This window comes from Neofelis nebulosa, chromosome 8 (genome assembly GCF_028018385.1).
Source record: "Neofelis nebulosa isolate mNeoNeb1 chromosome 8, mNeoNeb1.pri, whole genome shotgun sequence".
Taxonomy (NCBI): Eukaryota; Metazoa; Chordata; class Mammalia; order Carnivora; family Felidae; genus Neofelis; species Neofelis nebulosa.
The window spans coordinates 39,437,289-39,460,343 of NC_080789.1; the positions used below are offsets into that span (position 1 = coordinate 39,437,289).

General features: G+C 34.3%; 1 protein-coding gene across 3 annotated transcripts in view; it reads left to right on the forward strand.

Annotated features, from left to right (window-relative positions):
* The window catches only part of PAWR (pro-apoptotic WT1 regulator), a 140,268-nt gene that overhangs the window by 112,936 nt on the left and 4,277 nt on the right, over positions 1-23,055 (forward strand). For 2 of the 3 annotated variants that reach the window (XR_009265505.1, XM_058741932.1), the window contains exons 4-6: positions 6,933-7,080; positions 9,852-9,956; positions 12,065-12,147. Coding sequence is in view for 2 of the 3 variants with exons in the window: in XM_058741932.1 (XP_058597915.1) it covers positions 6,933-7,080; positions 9,852-9,956; positions 12,065-12,147 (336 nt within the window). In the remaining variant the exon portion in view is untranslated. Of the gene's footprint in view, positions 1-6,932; positions 7,081-9,851; positions 9,957-12,064; positions 19,491-23,055 lie in introns of those variants that run through there. The other variant, XM_058741933.1, reaches the window with a different exon arrangement.

Here is a 23,055-nt window from a genome sequence, read left to right on the forward strand (position 1 = left end):
TGATGAGTGATGTTGAGTATTTTTTATGTGTCTATTGGCCATCTCTATGTCTTCTTTGGAGAAATGTCTGTCCATGTCTTCTGCCCATTTTTAATTGGATTGTTTTTGGGGTATTGAGTTGTATCACATCTTTATATATTTATACAAATATTTTATGTATTTTGGATACTAGCCATTTATCTGATATGCCATTTGTAGATAACTCCTCCCATTCAGTAGACTGTATTTTACTTTTGTTATTTCCTTCACTGTACAGAGGCCTTTTATTTTGATGTAGTCCCAATAGTTTATTTTTGCTTTTATTTCCTTTGCCTTAGGAGACATATCTAGAAAACTATTGCTGTGGCTGATGTCTGAGAGACTACTGCCTGTGCTCTCTTCAGGGGTTTTTATGGTTTCAGGTTTCACATTTAGGTGTTTAATCCATTTTGAGTTTATTTTTTGTGTATGGTGAAAGAAAGTGGTCTAGTTTCATTCTTTTGCATGTGGCTGTCCAATTTCCCAACACCATTTGTTGAAGAGATTGTCTTTTTCCCATTGTATGTTCTTTTCTCCTTTGTCAAAGATGAATTGACCATATAATTGTGGGTTTACTTCTGGGTTTTCTATTCTATTCCAATGATCTATGCTTTTTTTTTTTTTTTTTTTTTTTTTTTTTAATGCTAGTACCATACAGTCTTAATTACCACCACTTTGTAATATAACTCGAGATCTGGAATTGTGATACCTTCAGTTTAGTTTTTCTTTTTCAAGATTTCTTGGGCTATTTGAGGTCTTTTGTGGTTCCACAAATTTTAGGATTGTTTGTTCTGGTTCTGTGAAAAATGCTGTTGGTATTTTGATAAGGATTGTATTAAGTTTGTAAATTGCTTTGAGTAGTATAGATATTTTAACAATATTTGTTTTTCCAATTCATGAGCATGGAATGTCTTTCTTTGTGTCACCTTGACTTTCTGTAGTTTTTAGAGTACACATCTTTCACCTCTTTGGTTAAGTTCATTCCTAGGTGTTTTATTGTTTTTGATGTAGTTGTAAATGGAATTGTCTTAATTTCACTTTCTACTGCTTCATTACTAGTGTATAGGAATGCAACAGATTTCTGTCCATTTATTTTTGTATCCTGTGACTTTACTCAATTCATTTATCCGTTTGAGTATTTTTTTTTTTTTGTGGATTCTTAAGGGTTTTCTCTATATAGTATCGTATCATCTGCAAATAAGGAGACTTTTACTTCTTATCAATTTGGATGACTTTTATTTATGTTCTCTGATTGCTGTGGCTAAGACCACCAGTAATATGTTGAATAAAAGTGGTTAGAGTAGATATCCTGTTTTGTTCCTGACCTTAGGGGAAAGCTGTCAGTTATATTAATTGATTTTTGAAATGTTGAACCAGTCTTGAATAGCTGGGATAAATTCCACTTAATACAATTTTTTGAGTGTTAAATTTTATTTATAAATATTTTGTTGAGGGTTTTTGCATCTGTATGTTCATAAGAGATATTAATATTAGTCTATAGTTATCTTGTGATATTTTCATCTGGTTTTGGCATTAGGGTAATGCTGGCCTTACAGAATGAGTTAGGAAGTATTCCTTCTGCGTCTGTCTTCTGGAAGAGATTTGAGAGAATTGGTATAATTCTTCCTTAAATGTTTGGTGTAGGATTCACCAGTGAACCTGCCTGGGCCTGGTGCTTTCTGTTTTGGAAAGTTACTAATTATTGATCCAATTTCGTTAAGAGATATAGGCCTATTCACATTGTTTCTTTTTGTGTGAGTTTTAGCAGACTATATCTTTCAAGGAATTGGCTCATTTCACCTAGGTCATCAAATTTGTGGGTAGAGATGTTCACAGTATTCCTTTATTATCCTTTTAATGTCCATGGGCTCTAAAGTGATGTCCCCTTTTTCATTTCTGATATTAATAACCTGTGTCCTCTCTCCTAGCTAGAGGCCTATTGAATTTATTGCTCTTTTCAAAGAAATCATTTTTGGTTTCATTGATTTTCTGTATTGGTTTCCTGTTTTCAATTTCACTGATTTCTGCCTTCATTCTTATTTCATTTCTTCTACCTATTTGGACTTAATTTGCTCTCCCTTTTCTAGTTATGTAAGGTAGAAACTTAAAGTATTGATTTTAGGTTTTCTTTTCTTTTCTAATATATGCATTCAGTGCTACAAATTTCTGTGTAAGCACTGCTTTCATTGTATCTCACAGATTTTAAGCTGTGGGTTCATTTTTGTTTAGTTCAAAACATTTAAAAATTTCTCTTAAGATTTCTTCTTTGACTCATGTGTTATTTAAAAGTCTGTTAATCAATCTCTACACATTTTACAGTTTTCCAGTGATCTCTCTGCTATTAATTTCATGTTTAATTCTGTTGTGTTCTGAGAGCAGGCATTATATGATTTCTATTCTTTTATTTTAAAAAAAAATTTTTTTAACGTTTATTTTTGAGACAGAGAGAGAGCATGAACGGGGGAGGGTCAGAGAGAGGGAGACACAGAATCCGAAACAGGCTCCAGGCTCTGAGCTGTCAGCACAGAGCCCGACGCGGGGCTCCAACTCATGGACTGCGAGATCATGACCTGAGCCGAAGTCGGACGCTCAACCGACTGAGCCACCCAGGCGCCCCTGATTTCTATTCTTTTAAATTTGTGAAGGTGGGCTTTATAGTCGAGAATATGGTTAGTCTGGGTGAATGTACCATGTGAACTTGAGAAGAATGTATTTTTTGCTCCATGTGTGTTATTTTTATGTTAGTCATTTGTAACCCAAAATGTGTAAGAGCTGAAAAAAACAACAAGGATTTATTCACTTTAAAAATCTTTGATTAAAAAAAATCTTTAATTAAATTTAATCAGACTTCTTTCATAAATGAGATAATTAAAAAGTAAATGTATAATAAAACTAAGTTTAAAAATCTTCTTCATTCTTTTCAATTTCTTCTTTTATTTGTATTACCTAAATCTAGGTACTAGACTTTTATAATAAGAAAAGATACACCTTTTCTGAATGTGGCACTAGTAGTAAACCAAATGATGATAATTTTAGAGAGTTACAGACCAAAAGAGTTTGTGCTAGTTTTGTTGGGAAGCATTAGTTCTCTACACAAGCAAACCTTGTTTTATTGCACTTTGCTTATTGTACTTTGTAGTTACTGTGTTGTTTTTTGTTTTTGTTTTTGTTTTTGTTTTTTACAATTTGAAGGTTCAAGACCAGTGGAGGAAGGAAGTAACTGCAGATGTGGTAGAAATAACAAGAGAACTAGAATTAGAAATGAAGCCTGAAGATGTGACTGAGTTGTTGAAATCTCATGATAGAACTTTACTGGAGAGGAGTTGCTTCTTATGGATGAGCAGAGCAAAATGGTTTCTTGAGATGGGTTTTTACGTCTTCACTCCTGGTGAAGATGCTGTGAGGATTGTTGAAAGGACAACAAAGGATTTAGATAATACATAAACTTAGTTGCTAAAGTGTTGGCCGGGTTTGAGAGCTTAGACTCCCAATTTTGAAAGAAATTCTACTGTGGGTAAAATGCTATTAAACAGCATTGCATGCTACTGAGAAATTGTTCATGAAGGGAAGAGTCCTATCAATGCAGCCGACTTCACTGTTGCCTTATTTTGCTAAATTGCTGCAGCCACCACCCTGATCAGTCAGCAGCCATGACACTGAGGTAGGACCCCCCCCACTAGCAAAAAGATTATGACTCCATTAAAAGTTCAGATGATGGTTAGCATTTTAAAAATATTTCTAAGTATGAACATTTTTTTTAAACAATGTTATTGTACATTTAATAGGCTACATTATGGTGTAAATACAACTTTATATACACTAGGAAACCAAAAGTTTCATTTGACTCTCTTTATTGTGATACTTGCTTCATTACTGTGGTCTGGAACCAAACCCAAAGTGTCTTTGAGGAATGTCTGTATTGAGTTCAATTTTAGCCATAATTGGTGGGGAAGTGCTAAAACCACAGTGGCCTATTTGTAGCGGTGTGCTGGCTTCACAGCCTTAATACCATCAAAACTTAAGTGGCATTTATGTGCATTACATAAATACATTCACAACCACAAATGCATTATTTGAAAGAAATATTACAGTTAAGAAACTGACACAAGCAGATCTTCGGGTTTTCGTATGGAATCATTGGGCTTTGTTACTTTCTTTTAAAGTCTCATTTCATGTTACTAACATTAAAAAAAAAAAACAACTACAGACAAATGACAAGACAAAGGTGTTGGCTTGGAGATGTTGGATAAATCTGTAGCAAGGAAGGTAGTTTATGTAATACTTTCTGACAACACCATAGCTTGATATATTTAGGAACAGTTTAGTGATACAGAAGACCAACTCTTGGACAAATAAGGATAGCAAAGTAATTTTTGTTACAATTGGATGACCCATTGATTTTAATATGACAGTGATATGAAGGCAGAATTTATTTTTCAACTTCCTTGCTGACAAACACAACTTACTCTAAATCATGTAAAACTTGGAAGAGTTAACAAATCAACAAATGTGGCTTGGAGTTTTGCTTTGCTTTTGTGGGGAGGGGTATGTTCTGATTAAAGAGAGACAGTGACAAAAAATGTTGGAACTTGTGCCATAATGTACATCATTCCAATTTTAGTATATGTGCTGCCGAAGTGAGCACATACCATAATGTAAATCAATGTCCTGCTTCCCTTCATTGAGAAAGCCGTGCTATATCAGCTAAATTAACAGTAGTTCACTTAAAGTATGAATTGTAATTTTTGATATTTAAAAAAACTGATAGTTTGGAAGCTGAACTAGTCAACTGTTACTGTGTGCTAAGGTATATAATAATTTTCAAAGGGAAATTTTCAGATAAAAGTACTTGAACTTTGGGAAGAAAGCTTCATGGTTTTGCAAGATAAGCAACCATTTTGGTCCCCAGCTTTGTAAATATGTGAATTAGACTTATTTGCCTGATAGCTTTATTCTTTTTTAAAAATGATCTTAGCCTTCCATGCAAGGAAACTGTGTCAGATGTTTTTAATGTTATATAATATCATAGGACGAAAATGAAAGTTAGAAATTTTGGGAGAAAGTTTCCACAAATTGTTATGGGTCTTACAGTATAGTAACAATTATCAGTAAAGTAGTGATGAGTTTTGTAGTGCACATTTTATAAAATGTTAAAATCAAATACCTTACAAATTTGGTAAGATGCACTTAAAATTTTTTTATTAAAAGAAAACCCACGCATAGGAAATTAATAGATCAGGAATCCATTTTTTTCATCAAAATGAAAAAGCTATTTCAGATTTAACTATAATTTTGATGGATAAATTACTGGTGTTGGCTACCAATGAACGATTAAAGACAGAGTTTAAAAAGCATAATTTTCTGGATTTGGGGTGAAAGTTAAAAATGAGTATCTTGAGCTGAAATCTCTTTAAAGTATCTTCTGTTCCTGTCAACATACATCTATGAAACCAGGTTTCCTGTTATGAGTGCTATTGAAACAAAACACAGAAGTAGTTTAGATATATCTTGTCCCTTGTGGGTAGCATTGTCATCAATTTAACCTAGAACAGGTCAGTTAGCTTCGTGGTAACCAGCTTCTGAGAGAGCTCCCAGGATGCCCTACCTCCTGGTATTTACATCTTTGTAATCCCCTTCCTGCAGTAGAGGGGTGATGTGATAGTATGTCACTCCTAAGATTAGGTCATAGCAGATACTGCAGTGTCTGTCTTGGTTGCCATGTTCCTTTCTCTCTGGAAGCCAGCTGCCATGTTGTAAACAGCCCAGTGGAGAGGCCTACCTGCTGAGGAACTGAGGCTTTTGGTCAACAGCCAATAGGAAACTGAGGCCTTTTGCCATCAGCCATGTGAGTGAGCGTAAAGGCAAATTCTCTAGCCCAGTCAGGCCTTCAGATGACTGTAGCCCTGACAGAAACCTCACAAAGACCTCGAAACATAACCACCCAGCTAAACTGCTTCCAGATTCCTGACCAACAGAAATTAATTGTGAGATTGTTAGTGTGTGTTGTTTTAAGCCATTAGGTTTTGGTGTAATTTTTAATGCAGTAATAGATAACTAATACAAAAAACAAGCAACCTCATATTGCATTAAAAACTTTAAATGTTAGCATATATGCTATTAGTTCAGAGACTGTGAATTGGTATTTAATATGAAGAGTTGCTATTTAACGCATCACTTTGGGTTAAATTAGAGTTATGAAATGATGAAAGTTATTAGTGTGATAACTTTTCTATGATTGCCTATATGCATACTTCAATGAAAATACACGATTTTTTGTGATTCTTTTTTCTGTTCATTCTAAATATATTATTGAAATACAATTTAATGGGTGTGGCTAATAAAACATTGGACTTGTATTTTATATGGCCTTTTTTTTACTTTTATTTTTCCACTAGTTCATTTTTATTTGATCTTATGAAAGTATTGGTCCATTATGGTTTGGAATTTAGAAAAAAGAAAAAAAAGGAAAAACAAAGTGGTTTTTTTGTTTGTTTGTTTGTTTGTTTTTACCACAGGTAGTCTTCATTAAGTCTCCTGTCATTGTTCTCCTAGTACCAGACACTTACTGTGTTGATCATCTTGCTTTATTATAATTGGTTATATTCCCTGCTAAACTGAAAGCTCCCTGAAATTTCGGCAGAGGCCATGTCTTTGTTTGCTGTTACATCTTTAGTACCCAGAACAGTGTCTGGTACTTAGCAGCTACTCAGTAGATAGTGGTCAAAAGAATTAACCTTTTTTTTTTTCCAATGTGTTGGAATAATGATTAACTTCTTTAGTTATATATGAGTTGGCTACTATGACCACGTATTCTTGGGGAGTGGTAATTATTTATGGTGAATAGAAAATATTCTTGGCATTTGTCTTGCTGAGTGTTAGATTCTTTTATAAAATACAGCTTTTTATTTCCACAGCACAACTACTGCCTCTGAAGAAGATGTCTCAAGTAGATATCCCCGAACAGATAGAAGTGGGTTCAGCAGATATAATAGGGATGCAAATGCTTCAGGTAATTTGGTCTCAAGTAGCATGTTGGAAAAGAAAATTGAAGATCTTGAAAAGGTATGAATTACAAATTATTTAAGGTTGGTAAAATTAATATGCTATTGAGATTCCTTTTTTTTTTTTTTACCTTTCATAGCATTTGAAAATAATCTGAAATTTGTGTGAGACAGAGTGCCAACAAAGTGAAAAGAATGAGAGGCACTAGTGGAAGATATCATTAGTGTTAATTGGTATTTCCATATATAGTCAAGTAGCAGCATTGAACTACTGTCTTAAATATATATTTTCCAGATGCATTAGTGGTTAGGCATTTTCTGATTCCCTTAATACTTTCCTATTCAATGCTGTTGATGTTAAAACTTTTAGAAATGGAGCCAATTCTTGTATTCCTTAATATTTAATTGACACTCCCATTCTGCCAAGGGTTACCTCTAATATATTAAAGACAGTCTTTGTCTTTGTCTTCACAATGTCATGTCTATGCTGACAATATATACTGCTGTGTGTATTATATTATCTGTACAGTTTATCATATGTAGACTTTCTTCTGGGTTCTGGTTAAAGCCTAGAACCATCTTTGGTGTTTGAAACAATTGTCAGAATAAACCTGTTCAGAAGTATCTTTGAAAACAAGTCAGATGCACATTGGTATAAATTTATTAACCATATGATCTCAGGTTTTTTCCTGTAGACATTTAGCCCATAAAATTGATAATGGTCCTGAATTACTTTCTGATTGTTGAAAATATGGTTTTTGCTGAGTTGAAATTATTCCCTGTGATATAAAGATTATTTTAAGCAGAAATTTAATGAAAAAAATTTTATAGCATTATGATCGTTTATAGTTCACATCTCAACTTTGATACCAGTTTCTGTGGGTTTAAGTAAAAAACTTTTAAGGAGTGCCTAGGTGGCTCAGTCAGTTAAACGTCCCACTTCGGCTTGGGTCATGATCTCACGGTTCGTGAGTTTGAGCCCTGCATCAGGTTCTGTGCTGACAGCTCAGAGGCTGGAGCCTGCTTCCGATTCTTTGTCTCCTTCACTCTCTTCCCCTCCCCCACTAACACTCTGTCTCTCTCTGTCTCAAAAATAAATAAATAAACATTAAATAACAAATGAAAATTTCAAGGAACACATCTAGTCTCATAGGTTTCAAGGGTTTCTTTAAAAGATTTTTAGGGGCGCCTGGGTGGCGCAGTCGGTTAAGCGTCCGACTTCAGCCAGGTCACGATCTCGCGGTCCGTGAGTTCGAGCCCCGCGTCAGGCTCTGGGCTGATGGCTCGGAGCCTGGAGCCTGTTTCCGATTCTGTGTCTCCCTCTCTCTCTGCCCCTCCCCCGTTCATGCTCTGTCTCTCTCTGTCCCAAAATAAATAAAAAAACGTTGAAAAAAAAAAATTTAAAAAAAATAAAAAAAAGATTTTTAAAGTTCCACAGGAGTTTGGATACAGTTGCTAGTAATTTGGCAGCCTCTGATTAATGAGGCCGGTTGACTGCTTTTTCTAAGGGTTAGTAGGAAAGAAGTTAAATTCTCAGACGTTTTTCAGTTCTGCTTTCCTTTTGCCCCCAAAGTAGTCAACCCAGCCCAAGGACCTGGATTCTAAATTTTTTTTTAATGTTTATTTATTTTTGAGACAGAGAGAGACAGAGCATGAATGGGGGAGGGTCAGAGAGAGAGGGAGACCCAGAATCGGAAGCAGGCTCCAGGCTCTGAGCTGTCAGCACAGAGCCCGACGTGGGGCTCGAACCCACAGACCGCGAGATCATGACCTGAGCCGAAGTCGGACGCTTAACCGACTGAGCCACCCAGGCGCCTCCAAGGACCTGGATTCTAAATAGTATTTCTTTGAAAAAAGTGTTACATTTTTTAAAGAAGAAAAGTTTAAAAACAAGTCATCTGTTTCAGTCTTTTATTTTACCCATTAACTGGCAGAGCCACAAGTAAAATTGAAGACGATTATTTTTCTGTTTAGAACTTTCCATGAAACCATCTCCTTTTCTTTCTTTTTTTTTTTTTTTTAACGTTTATTTATTTTTGAGACAGAGAGAGACAGAGCATGAACGGGGGAGGGTCAGAGAGAGAGGGAGACACAGATTCTGAAACAGGCTCCAGGCTCTGAGCTGTCAGCACAGAGCCCGACGCAGGGCTCGAACTCACAGACCGTGAGATCATGACCTTAGCTGAAGTCGGACGCTTAACCGACTGAGCCACCCAGGCGCCCCCATCTCCTTTTCTTAAACTTTGTATTTTGGGGGCTCCTGGGTAGCTCATTTGGTTAAGCCTCTGACTTCAGTTCAGGTCATGATCTCATGGTTCATGAGTTCGAGCCCCACATCTGGCTCTGCACTGACACCTCGGAGCCTGGAGCCTGCTTTGGAGTCTGTCTCCCTGTCTTTCTGCCCCTCCCCAGCTCACACTCTGTCTGTCTCTCTCTTAAAAATAAAATAAACAATAAAAAAAATTTTGAAATCCCTGTATTTCAAATAAAAAGCTTGAATTTCCTCAAACAGGATGTTATCCATTAAAAAAAATAAGGTATTTCATTACTAAGGGTGGTGATAAGCTAAAGAGGGTAAGTCATTGGGTTGTTAGTATGTGTTAAAGAATTGTGTAAATATAGATTTAATCAGAAATATACAACTCCTGTATTCCTCTCATTCTTTGGGTCTTTCCTGGATGGGTTATTCCCTCCCTTAGCAAGTGACTTAAGAAATGCTTTGGAAATCTTCATATATCTAAGGTACTTCATCAGATGTGGCAGATAGATGTCATTTAAGGTTAAAAGCAACCAGTTACTTCCCAATTAATGCTTTGTAATTGTATCTACCAGGAAGTAGTAAGAGAAAGACAAGAAAACTTAAGACTTGTGAGACTAATGCAAGATAAAGAGGAAATGATTGGAAAACTCAAGGAAGAAATTGATTTGTTAAATAGAGTGAGTATTCACACGTTTCACTTGTATGGTTTCTTTTTTATTTTTCCCGGCAATTGGGTGAAAATACATATATATGAAAAGATTACTTAAATTCATTATTTTGATAATGAAATGGTAATTTGTGGTAATAAGAACCATCATTTCATTCTATAAGTGGATTTCCTCTGGCCAGTTATCAGTTGTATTCAGTTAATGCTATTCTTTGGGTGATGGACTGATGAACAAATTTGTTCAGTGTTTTGTTAGTCTGGAGGTGAGAGGCTTGGTCACCACCACACATCAAAAAGGGTGTTGGCACATAGTTGCCTCAGTGAAGAATTAAACTTGCTACTTTCTTGACATAGAAACTCCAGATGTCTTTGTGTATATTTTCACCACCTTTTCCCTCCAGTTATATAGAGGTATCTCTTACTTTAGGTTTAGGGTTACCTCAAGGTCTCGATTAGCACTGTTTGTTGCTTTTTCTTGTTTTCAGCCCTAGAATTTACTTTTTGCTTAAGAATCAGGTATTACTGCTAGGCCATACTTAGGTAATGGTGATGAGAAGAGATACCAATGTTTTGCATTTTGGAAAGCTTTAGGTAAGATGGAGGAAAGAAATAGGTTTGCTTCAGGGAAAAAAGGAATAGATTCCTAGTCAGTCTGAACTCTAACAATGAAAGAAGAGAAACTAAAGACGCTTCATTATGTGCAGACCCATTCTAATAAAGCTCTGAGGCATTAACTACAGGTGGTAGATGAGGACACTGAGAAACTTGAGTTTAACTTGCTCAAGGTCATATGTGGTGATCACATAGTAATCAGCTAAGACAGTATTTGACAGCAGGTATCCCATATTCCTAATTCTAAGTAAGCTCTTCCATTCTTGTAGATAGCCTTTCATCTTGGCTTAGAACACAGGCGGTCCTCTGTTGGTTTTGGAATATGACTTAATAATATGTGAAAATATTTTTGATGTCTGTGTGTATTAGCATTTTCTTAGGCACTATGTACATTAGAATAATTAAAACACCTGCTCTTAAGAGTTTATAATCTAGTAATACAGAAATGTATTTTATTATTTAATTCTAAATTTTAAGCAGGTCTCAGTTGTAGTGATTTTGTGAATCCTGTATATTTATTGTTGTTTTCAACAGTTAAGGTTCCCAATATCATTCATTTAGTTTGTGAGTAAATACAGATTCTGTTTTTGCTCATTTTAAAATCATTTACCTAATTGTCCAAAGGCAGTATACTGGATATCAGAGTGCTGCTATTCAGTAGCACATTTATAGTTTAAATTGATGGCTCCAAGTTGTAGATTTTTGAATTAGAAGGATAAATCTAAAAATATGTGCCTTTATGACCATCAGTAAACATTCTGCCTTGAAAAAGTTTCTTCTCATTAAAACTTAGAGGGAATTATCTTTATATTTACCAAATTTGTTGTATACCTGGGTACTAGGATTAATATAGGGAACATAGACCTGGAATCATATAACTTTAAAACTTGAGAGTGATTAGTTTACTGGGTTTCATTTTTTTTTAAGCTCTAAAACCTTTCCTCAAACAAAATATAGAGAAGCCTAAGCTGAATTGAATCAGATCAACTGTATATTCTCCAGAGCTCCTTTTCTGTATGCCTTCCTTCTGTCGCTTCCCCAGATTCCCACCCACAAGAGACATCCTTGTTAAAGATTGTACAAGATGGTAGGAGTACATTCAGAACTTGTACCTCAATCATCTTCTACTTCGTTTGACACAGGCTGCAGTTTGAAGCCCTGAACCTCATATTGCCCACACATGTATTGTGTTCAGCCCTCAATTTGGGGGAAGGGGAGATAGGTTAAGATTCACAGCTAAAGAATCCTGATTTTTGGCTTCTCTTGAAAAACTGAAAAATCTGGCAAGAGATGATGCATGTTATCATGATAATAATGAGGAATTGAGTAGTGGGTGCTGCCGTCAGGTGGGGCATATTCCATCTAAAGTGGTTTTCAGAACTTACCCTTCTTTCCAAATTAAATGCTTGTGTGAATTTTCTTTGTATTTTTAAGTGTTTTTATCACTTTAGAATATTTTTAAGTATTTAAAAACTCATATTTTGTTTTTTTTCTTGTTTCCTTAAGGACCTAGATGACATAGAAGATGAAAATGAACAACTAAAGCAAGAAAATAAAACTCTTTTGAAAGTTGTTGGTCAGCTAACAAGGTAGAAGATTCAAGTCCCAGTGTGGAAAAAATATTTTAGAACTACTGATTGAATGTTATGGTTAATGCTAGGATAATATTCCTATGCTGCAATACATTAAGTATGTATATTTATTTCTAGAAAACAGTGGATGTTTATTTTCAAGATACTTCTTTTTCATTATTTCATAAGAGTATCAACCTTCAATTTCACAATTCAGTAACATCTTTCAGTTATTAAAATGGCAGGTTATGCCTCTTTTGGTTTTGTGTGGTATTCAAATAATATATGGTATAAAGTCACAACCATTTGAAAAATTTTATCTATGGTAGTGTATTTTCTCCCTGAAGGAATATACATGGTCTTTGTTTACATGAATTCACATACTTTTGGGGAGTTACCTGCAAATGCCTTATTACTGATGTGTGCAAACTTTTATGTGTTGTTGATTCACTCAGAAACTCGTTTCTACTGTCATTTGTTCTTTCAACTTATTTTCAGCAATTTAGAGAGTGTCACACCGTTTTGTGTAATGGTCATCTTTAAAAAGGAAAGCTGTTAGGACAAGTCACTTAATACCATGACTAGTTGGCTAAAGAAAAAATATTAGAGAATACTTGAATTGTGCTGCAGTACATTAAAATATACAGTTTTGTATCTGAATGTTGAAAACAAATTTAAATCACTTCTGAAAAACATACAATTATAATTTCATTATAAAATTTCTTGGGTAGGTCCTACCTTTTTTATTATTTCAAGGTTTATAAGTGAACATGGGATATTAAAAAGTTGTTTATTCATCAGTCCTGGAGAGTGTGTACAATTTCAATGTATAAAAAATAATCCATATTTTTAATTATCATTTGCATTAAATAAAAACCAAAATATTTATCCACAAAAACATTTATATTTATATTTACAAAACAGTACATAAACAAAAATAGTACCAAAATACTTTCCTTATTTCTAACTTGGAGAATAATAACACTGTGATACAGTGGTCTCATGTGAAAGAATTATTCCCCTACCTCAAATTTAAGGGATTTTCTTTCCAACATTGGATTTTTAAAAACAATTTTTAAAAATTTTGAAGAATTATACAAATTTTCTATTAAATATTATTAATGTTTAGAGTTGTTTTATATTATATTTTCATGCTGAGTAAGGAAACCCCCTCTTTTAAAATATGTTAACATTAAGAAATGTCTGTCTGATAGTTGAATTGTAAACCGTATACAGATAATCCTTTTGTCCAGTTAAACATAGTAAAACCCATTTTGGGTACCCTGCTGACTCTTTTTCTTCACTTGCCAATTTCCTTCATTATTGACTATTAGAAAAATAGGGAAGTGAAACAGTTGGACCAAATGTAGAGTAAATTTTGAATTTTAAAACTCCTTGTGGTTAGATTGGCTTCTCACTTGAGAAGTTTCAACCTTGGCTAATCATCAGGATCACTTGGGTTGCTAACAAAGAATTCCCTGGCTGTAATTTCTAGCTAGATTTAGGTTGAGAGCCTGGACAGAATTTTTAAAGCTTACCATCTGATGATTCTGATCATAACCTAGGTTTGGAAATAGCTGCTGTCTATATCCTCCTATATCTTCCATTGATACCCTAGAATTAATGTATGTTAGCTACTAGCATTTTGTTTCCTTTTAGTTTATTTAATAATTTATCTGGCCCCTGGGGAAGTTTTCATATGTCTATATATATTTACCAAAAAGGTCAATGTTAGATTACCAAACTTGATATAGTTGCAGAATTACTACATAAGGACATCATTTTGGAGAACATTACCCAGCCTGGGAACAGCCACCTGCTGCCCACGTGTCACAGTGGTACGCCAGGCTCAGTCACTGCCTTGGCTGTGAGGCACGCTCCTCTCCCTTCAGTTACCCTTCGGTATGTGGCGGAAATACTGGTATTACCTAGTTTTGCATCGAAGTTTTGGATGTTGTGAAAATACTGTCAGTATCACCGTAAAATATATTAGTGTGCTGGTTTTTCAGTAAATTATTTTAAATTTCTATTTAGTCCATATGTAAGTAAAGGAATATTTCATTTTCCTTTTTAAACTTATACCAGTTATTGATGTTTTTAAAGAGTGAGGTATTTTAAAAATTTTCCTTCAGTTTATTAGGAAAAATTCCAACAATGATATTTTACATAATGGTACCTAGTACAGGAGCCTAACAGCTTAGGCAAAGCAATTCACATGCAGTCCTTCCCCCTGTTCTTAAAATGTTTATTTATATCACACATAGATTTTTACACTGAATAGTGAAAAATTAAGTAGGATCTGCTATAATTTCCTTTTAAAATTTATAAAAAGCATTGAGATTAAAAAAGCATTGAGATTTTAAAAAGGTTAACTTTAAATACATGTGCACTACTTTAGAAAACTTGGCTGTTGACAATAAAGTGCTAGTATGTGAAATTATTAGTTCCATTCAGAAATTATATTTCTTCTATTTCCTGGGAATTTATGGCATAATAAAGCATATTCAAAGTTTTAATGTGTTTATGATCTTATTTTCAAAACAGTAAGTTTATTAACTAAAATAAACATGACTTATCTCCCTGATTTCTGACATGTATTAAGGCTTACAAAGTAATCTCCATTTTATTCTTCTAGAATTGTCATTAACTTTATTGCACTACAGTTGCCTTTAGAGGGGAAAAGGGTGGCATTTTGTGTATTTCTAAGGGAATTTACTAAATCTAGAGATTAGCACTGTTACACCGGCTCAAACAGTTTAAAACATAGAAAATTAGGTATTGGGGCAGATACATGAAATCAATGTATTCTTTTTATTTTAAAGTAACTTTTTAATTGTGGTTATTAAAGCAATGTATTCTTAAGGTGAAAAACCTACCTCATTTATAAGTCGCTTATAGTTTCACAGTTAATCTGGATTTTTATAATTAGAAATTAAAATGTAACATTTGAGTCCATTAATACTTTGTTGAAAACAATGCAAGTCAGTATAATAGACATGCCCATATGTTCAACATTGTAATACGAAACAGGAAAGACTTTGGGTTTGATCATTGATCTGGTGTTCTAGACAATAGTCATATGTACAGTGATAGTCCTCTTTTATCTTTTTTATAGTTTTATAATATTGAGTCAGTGCTTAGTAAGTTCCATGCAGTATTGGCCCTTAATAACTGTTCATGGTTTTGTTAATAGCCTGTTACAAGATTCAGGCATATATTTTCGCTTTGTAGTAAAAGAAACCAACACACCAGCTTTCAATTGGGAGCAGTAGTAAGTGAGAAGGAACTAGCATTCAGGAATCAGAACTTTAAAATAACATGTCAAAGTCAGCGCTAAACATTCTTCTATTGTATCTAAACCATTCCTAATATGTAACAGTAAGCTTGACTTCCTTTGCTTTGGAACTGTGCTCACTCTCTTAAGGAAAGGGCATCCCATCAACCAGCATTGTAATTTGTGTTACTTGTCTGAGAACTAGTGCCACTTTTGTTGTTCTGTTAAACTGAAAGCATAATACCAATAGACAACAAACGTCTTGCTCATCAGGTGCCTTCCCGCCTTTTGTTAAATTTCTCACTGATGTATAGAAGTTAGTTGTTTCATTCTCAGTATTAAGACTTGAAAAACTACCCAAGAAAACCTGAGCCCATATTGTTTTTGTTTTTGTTTTTGTTTTATTTTACTTAGCTGGATTGTTACAGCATGTTAAAATCATATCCCCATTCTAAAAATAGTTACGTGTGAGTATGCGAGAGGACTATGGATGAGGAGTATAAATACATTAAATTTTCATATCTGTTCTTCTGGCAAGTATTTAGTAGTCTACTAGGTATATCATTATAGTTATTATAGAGGTTTTTTAAAAAGGGACATGGACCAGCCTTTCCATTTAGCAGTGTACAATCTATGTAGTATGTGTCAATAGCACAAAATACAATCTTAATTAGCATTAGTTGGTCTAATCTAAATAGTTAATTCAAAAGTGTATTTTTGGTATTATCTAGCCATTGTCTTTTAGGTCTAGTAATAGGTACCATTTAATTTGCTGCAGCATTTACTGAATGGTGGATTGGAAGACCTGATGTATATTGGGAAGTATCTTACCATAATTCATTTAGGTAATTGTGCTTTATGAAAAGAACATTGTTAAGGAATTTATAGCAGTAATAAAGTAGAAACAGTTCAGTGCACTTCAGATACACCAACCTGTTAATGGTATGCTCTCTATACATTATTGATTACTGGTTGTTTTAAGACATTTACATCTAACAGTTCACATACAGGCACATACTATTTTGGTAATAATAGAATGTTAGTGATGATCACTCGATGGACACCGATTATGTGCCTGTTTTGTCTTGAATCTCTCTCTAGATGCCTAATAGATGTATATTACCTTTTTTGGTGAAATTTTTTTTGACAGATCTGCCTATTTTATTCAGGGTTTTTATTATGTTTTTCTTCTAAGTTTAAGTATCAGATGGCTGTTATTATCAGCAAAAGCCATAAGAAAACTAAAATTTATTGTTTTGTTGAAAAATCAGTTAATTCAGGTAATTAAACATTTGAGGAAAACACCTGGATAATTTATTGACCACATTAATACTGTGTAGGGAGCTTTCATAATTCCCATTGCATAGGTTTTGTTATGGAGTAGTCAACGATATAGATTCATTCTTAAATACTCAATGAAAAAATAAATTTTCATTTATTTTTCAACACTAATTATGTTTTTATTCCTGAACTATCAGTAAAACTCTGACCATCAGTTTTATTTTTGAAGTTAAGGGATAATGCAAATATTCTAATTAACTTGTGTACCTCTTACCGAAAGAGTATGCAGTACTTTTAAATCTTTAGTATATATTATTATAGAAAGAATAATGTTTTAAAAAACAAAAATGCAGTGTTGATAAGATCTGTATACATTAATGGTGGGACTTCTTGAATAAGTGAGGAAGTGTACAAATGTTCAATCTGATTGAAAATTTTTAGTTGTGTTTTAAAACTACACGAATAATTCCTTAATTCAAAATTGGAGCTGTTCCCAACTAAATCTGATGGTGTTCAAAGAATTTCAGGCCCTTCATAGTTTGAAAAAGATAAGTAAGGGTCTGGGAATGTAAAAATCTGGTCTTTGTTTTTTGAGTAAATGGTTTACATAACCTTTTGCTAATGTGTCATTCTTCATACACCTGCACAAGCTAATCAGTCTTCTTTACTTCTAGAACTCTAAATTAATCTTGTCAGTAATGTCATACATGTCTAACAAGTGAACAAGCATCCTTCAGTCAGACTGTTTAGATAATGTCTCAAGTCCTTATATAAGAACCTACTCCATTAGCAAGCCTATTGAAAAAATTTGCAAGACCTTTTAGTCTTAATTGTATCTGGAAGCCTTATCTTAGACTTCATCAAATTCCTATTTTTTTTCTTCTGGATTCACTCTGTGCATACACACAATTCTGTCAGTAGCTGTATACTACCAATATACTAATCTCATGTGTCTGGTTTTTCTTTTCACCTCTACAAGAGGTTAGTTACCTTTTCTTCCTGGTCAACTTCTTGGAAAGAATTTATATGATGTTGGACCTTCATGTTAAAGAGATAGGACTGGTTATAATATCCTTTACAATCCATTTTATTTTGATGTCTAACCAGATAACGTTGAAAAGGAAGCTAGAAGGCAAAACTTCCCTTTTAATACTGGACAAAATGCAAAATGCACAGTTTTATTCTTTCAAAAAACTTGTGTGGCTGAATAAAGATGCATTTAATAAAGGAAGAAACTACCTACTTGATATCATAGATGAGAGATATGAAAAAATTAATATGAACCAGTTAGTAAAAGTAGATTGGACTTTGACTTTACACATGTGAAAGAAAAGCAAAATAAGAATTTTGTGTTATTCACATTAAAATGTGCAGAATTATTCAGTATAAGTTATAGTCTTAACACATATATAAGCAGTTGCTTTACTGTTTAGACATATCATGGGACATGAAATCCACAGCCTTTATGTTACAGGTTTATATCTAGAGAAATATTTGCATTCCTTTAAAATGTGAACTATTTACTGTGGTTAAACAAAGGTACATGATGTCATCTGTGGACATCTTGGCCTTATGGAAACAAATTATTAAGAAAAGTTAATAGGCATCTGATTTATCATTCTTGTAGTACAAGAGTGTAACCAAAGCTATCAGAGCCATAGGAAATTCCATTTTCTTTTAAGAACCTGAAAATCACTTTTGGTAAAAATGCATTTGTTTGATATGTAGTGTTAAAGAAAGTTGGAAAATTACTAGTTTTCCATAGAAAATTGAAAGACTCATGTGTGGATGATTTGGAACAATGAACAACATCAATAATTTAAAGTAAAATTATGCCAGTAACTGTCACATTAACCGCACTCTTTAAAGTGAATCAGTGAAAATTGTAATGGGATGAGTGAATGGACATTTTGGAAATGCTAAATGATTGTCATAGGGGGCCTAAAAGTGCCTTTTGTTTCTTGCAGCTCCTGTAAGATCAGTGTATGGCTTAAGGCTTAAGAGGTTCTGCTAAGCATAGTGACTCACTTAGTTAACAATTTGAGCACAACTGTAACCCTAATGTAGTATAGCACAAGAACATTAAATAATTAGTAATTCAGTAGCTGTGTTTGCCAGGCATTGTGTTAAGTGCTGTGATACTTTTTTATTCACTTCTTTAAAACTTGTGCAAGCTACAGATTGGGAAGAGTAATTTGCTCAAAGCCACAAAGCAGTGCTTTGTGCTTATGCTGTGATATATTCACTTTTATGATGTAATCATTGTCCTATTAAATACTAATAATTCTCAAAGTGTGGTCCCCATACTAGTAGTATTGGCTTCACTTAGATACCTATTAGAAAGAGAAACTCCCGACACCTGAATGAGGTGAGGCTCGGCAATCTATGTTTTAACAGGCCCTTCAGGTAATTCTGATGCAGGTCAAAGCTTGTAGATTTGCATTGCACATTTCTATTTTTAAATAAAGATCTGGGGGTTTCTTTTTGGACAGTGTATAAATAATATAACATGAACTTATAAAAAAAAAAAAAAAAGGAATCTTTTCATTGTTGCTTATATTGCAAAAGACTGTATCAGGAAAAGCCCCAGCATGGATACTGGCAGCTTGACATCACTACATTAGTTTAGTGTTATCTCTGGAACTCAAATGGATTCTTAAGTCCAAGAGACTGTGGAATGAAATCTTTGTTTTACTGTGTTAAGCTCGATCTCTGTTATTGTCTAAAGGTTTTTGGTAACAATAATGCATTTTTTTTCAAATTTTAAAACTTTATTGGAATAAATAAATGTATGTTTCATCACTTACAGTTTTGCTTTTGTTGGTTTTGTCTTTTTTTTTTTTTCTCCATGTGTGGACCCTATCGAGTGGCGTATGGGGAGGTTGAATCTTCAGAGTTTACTCTCTGTGACCTCAGAAAATCAGTAGCATTTCTAGCTAATTGATCAGTGAGGAGAAATCAAGTGTTTCATCCCAACGAGTAAAGAAAAAATTTAAAGTCTATTATGTATTAATTTCGAATCATTTTTTTCTTACATGATGAGATAGTTTATTATTTTTTAATTATTTTCTTCTGCTTTTTAAATACTTTAGAGCAATTTTAGGTTACAGAATTACTATGAAGGTAGTATGGAGAGTACTCAAATATCCCACAGCCAATTTCCCTGGTTACTAATGTTTTACATTAGTATAGTACATTTGTCACAGTTAATGAACCAATATTGATACATTATTATTAAAATCCATACCTGATTCAGATTTCCTTAGTTTTTCTCTCATATCTTTTCTTTGTTCCAGGATCCAATCTATGATACCCCACTACATTTAGGAGTTATGTCTCTTTATACTCCTCTTAGTTGTGACACTTTCTTAGACTTTTTGTATTTTTGATGACCTTGATAGTTTTGAGGATCACTAGTCAGGTATTTTTCATTTCTTACTATGGACATTTTCAGATATACAAAAAAGTTGAGAAAATAGTTATCCATATCTTACGAATCTTATTTTATCCCCCATTTTTTTCTTTTTTTGCTGGGGTATTTTAAAGTTAAATTTCAGGGGCGCCTGGGTGGCTCAATCGGTTGAGTGTCTTACTTTTGATTTTGGCTCAGGTCATGATCTCAGGGTCTTGGGATCAAGCCCCGTGTTGGGCTCTGCAGTTAGCATGGTGCCTGCTTGGGATTCTCTCTCTCCCTTTGCTGCTCTTCCCCTCTGCTTCAACAATAAGTAAAATGAAAAAAAAAATTAAATTTCAATCATCCTATCATTTCACCTATAAATATTTGAGTATCTCTATTAGATAAGGACTTAAAAAACAACCACAGTGTTATCCCACCTAACAATTTCAATGCTATTTGAAAACACTCGTAAGTAAGCAGGAGCTAGGGGAGGTTGGGAAGACATTGGTACAGGTTTGACTACTATGAAGGAAAACGGGAAGGATGGCTGAGCAGGAAGTCTTAATCCACAGTGCAGTTCAAAAAGAGTTTTAGCAAGGTGTAAAAGTCCTCAAATCAAAGGTGCCTGTTGGTGTTCATAAGAGTAGACCCACATCTTACAGGAGTGGGCTTGACTATATATTCCTGCTCTGCTCCTTTTTTGGTGAGGAGCAGCTGTAGGAAACAGGCCTCTGTTAAACACCATGGTGGATTCAGACCTTAGCAGCTGGGACAGTCAATTACCCACCCCATATTAAGTGACTAGCAAGGCCCCTTTGCCTGGCTGCCACCATGGGTAGTACTTTGTGTTCACATTTCCCTAGATAGCTCAGAAATGCCTTTTTACTGTTAGTTCATTCAGATAAAGATTCAGTTGAGAGTTATCCACTGTATTTGATTAGTATGTCTCTTAAGTCTTTTTTAGTCTATAAATTAGACACACCTCCAATTTTTATGCCGTTTTCAAATTGAAGAAATTAGATTATTTGCTCTATAGAATTTCCCACATTCTAGATTTGACTAATTGCATCTTTATGATGCTGTTTAACTTGCCCTGTATCCTCTCTTTTTCCTGTAAATTGTTAATTAGATGCAGAGGCTTTATTAGATTCAATTTATATTCTTTTGGACAATAATTCATAGGTGGTGTGTACTTTCTATTGAATCACATGAGATACAATGTGTCTTTTCTCACTTTTAGTGATGTTAAGATTAACATTCAGATACTATTATTATGTAAAAAAAGTTTTTTTAATGTTTATTTTTGAGAGACAGAGACCGAGTATGAGGTGGGGAGGGGCAGAGAGAGAGGGAGACACAGAATCTGAAGCAGCACAGAGGCTGACACATAGCTCAAACTCACGTACTGCAAGATCATGAGCTGAGCCGAAGTCAGATGCTGAACCAACTGAGCCACCCAAGTGCCCCTATCATATAGTTTTCTAATTCTATCATTCTATTTACATTAGTAGGAATTCTTAAAAGAGAAACTTTTCATTTATCAATTACTTGATTGCCCTAAAAGATGGGTAAGATCACATTGATTTTTCCCTTCATTTATTTTAATAATGAGCCACAGCTCAAACAATCTCCAAAGGTAAGTCATATGTTTGTTTATATATTTAATGTGTTTTAGTCCACTGCAGTCATTATTTTTATATCCAGATTATATCATGTGTAGCTGGTAGGAGTTTTCCAGGTTGGCTCTTGTGTCCTTTTGGTCCTTCCTTGTTTTCCAGCATAAAGTGTTCAGTCTCATCTTGTACATTCCCTTTCAGGACCCAGAATCAAGAGCTACCTTTCTTTGTAGAAAGCTAAAGCTTTGATAGTCATTGAAATCATCAGATGAGGTTGTGCCTGGGTGGCTCAGTCTGTTGGGCATCTGCCTTCAGTTCAGGTCATAATCTGACGGTTCTTGAATTCGACCCCTATGTCAGGCTTTGTGCTGACAGCCCAGAGCCTGGAGCCTGCTTCAGATTCTGTGTTTCTCTCCCCCCTCCTCTGCTCATGCTCTCTGTTTCTCTCTCAAAATAAATAAACATTAAAAAGTTATCAAATGATACAAAAACCAGAAGGCATTTATAGAGCTCTTCTTAACTGTAAAAGCTATATATGGACATTGAGACATATTCCAACTTCTACTTTTACTGGAAAATTTGAAGGAGGTGACAGAACTGTACTTGTTCCTTTGCCATTTTCATTTCTTTTTCTCATTTTCTATTCAAATAGGTCTTAAATGTATCTTGATATTTTTTTTTTATTTTGGAAATTTAAATCTATTCATGCTTGTTGAAAATTTCAGGAGATTGATTATAGAAGTCAAGATTTTCTTTTGAGTAAAGTGTTCATATTAGAATTCAGCCACCAACTGTGTAGAAATGTATAGGTATTCATTAAGTTGGGCTTGAAAAGAGAGCTGACATAATAAGCTAAAATTCATAATAAAAAAAGGTGCGCAAATTGTGGTTTCTGCACCCCACAACATTAAAATTTGACTCAAGCTCATAGTATGGATTTTAGTAGAGACTATACATTTCCATTTCTAGTCATTCTGAATGAGGATCTATGCAGAGGTACTGGCCATTGTCAAGTCTTCACAGCAGGTTGTGAGGCAGTCCTGAGAGGAGGAGTAAGAATGTTGGATGATGGAATGCAAACTGGTACAGCCACTGGAAAATAGTATGGATGTTCTCAAAAAATTAAACATAGCACTACCCTGCAATCCAGTAATTCCACTTGTGAGTATTTACCCAAAGAACACGAAAACAATAATTTGAAAAGATCTATGCACCCCTATGTTTATTGCAGCATTATTTACAATGGCCAAAATATGGAAGCAGCCCAAGTGTCCATTGATGGATGAATGAATGAAGAAGGTGTGTGTGTGTGTGTGTGTGTGTGTGTGTGTGTGTGTGTGTGTAAAACACAAGGGAAT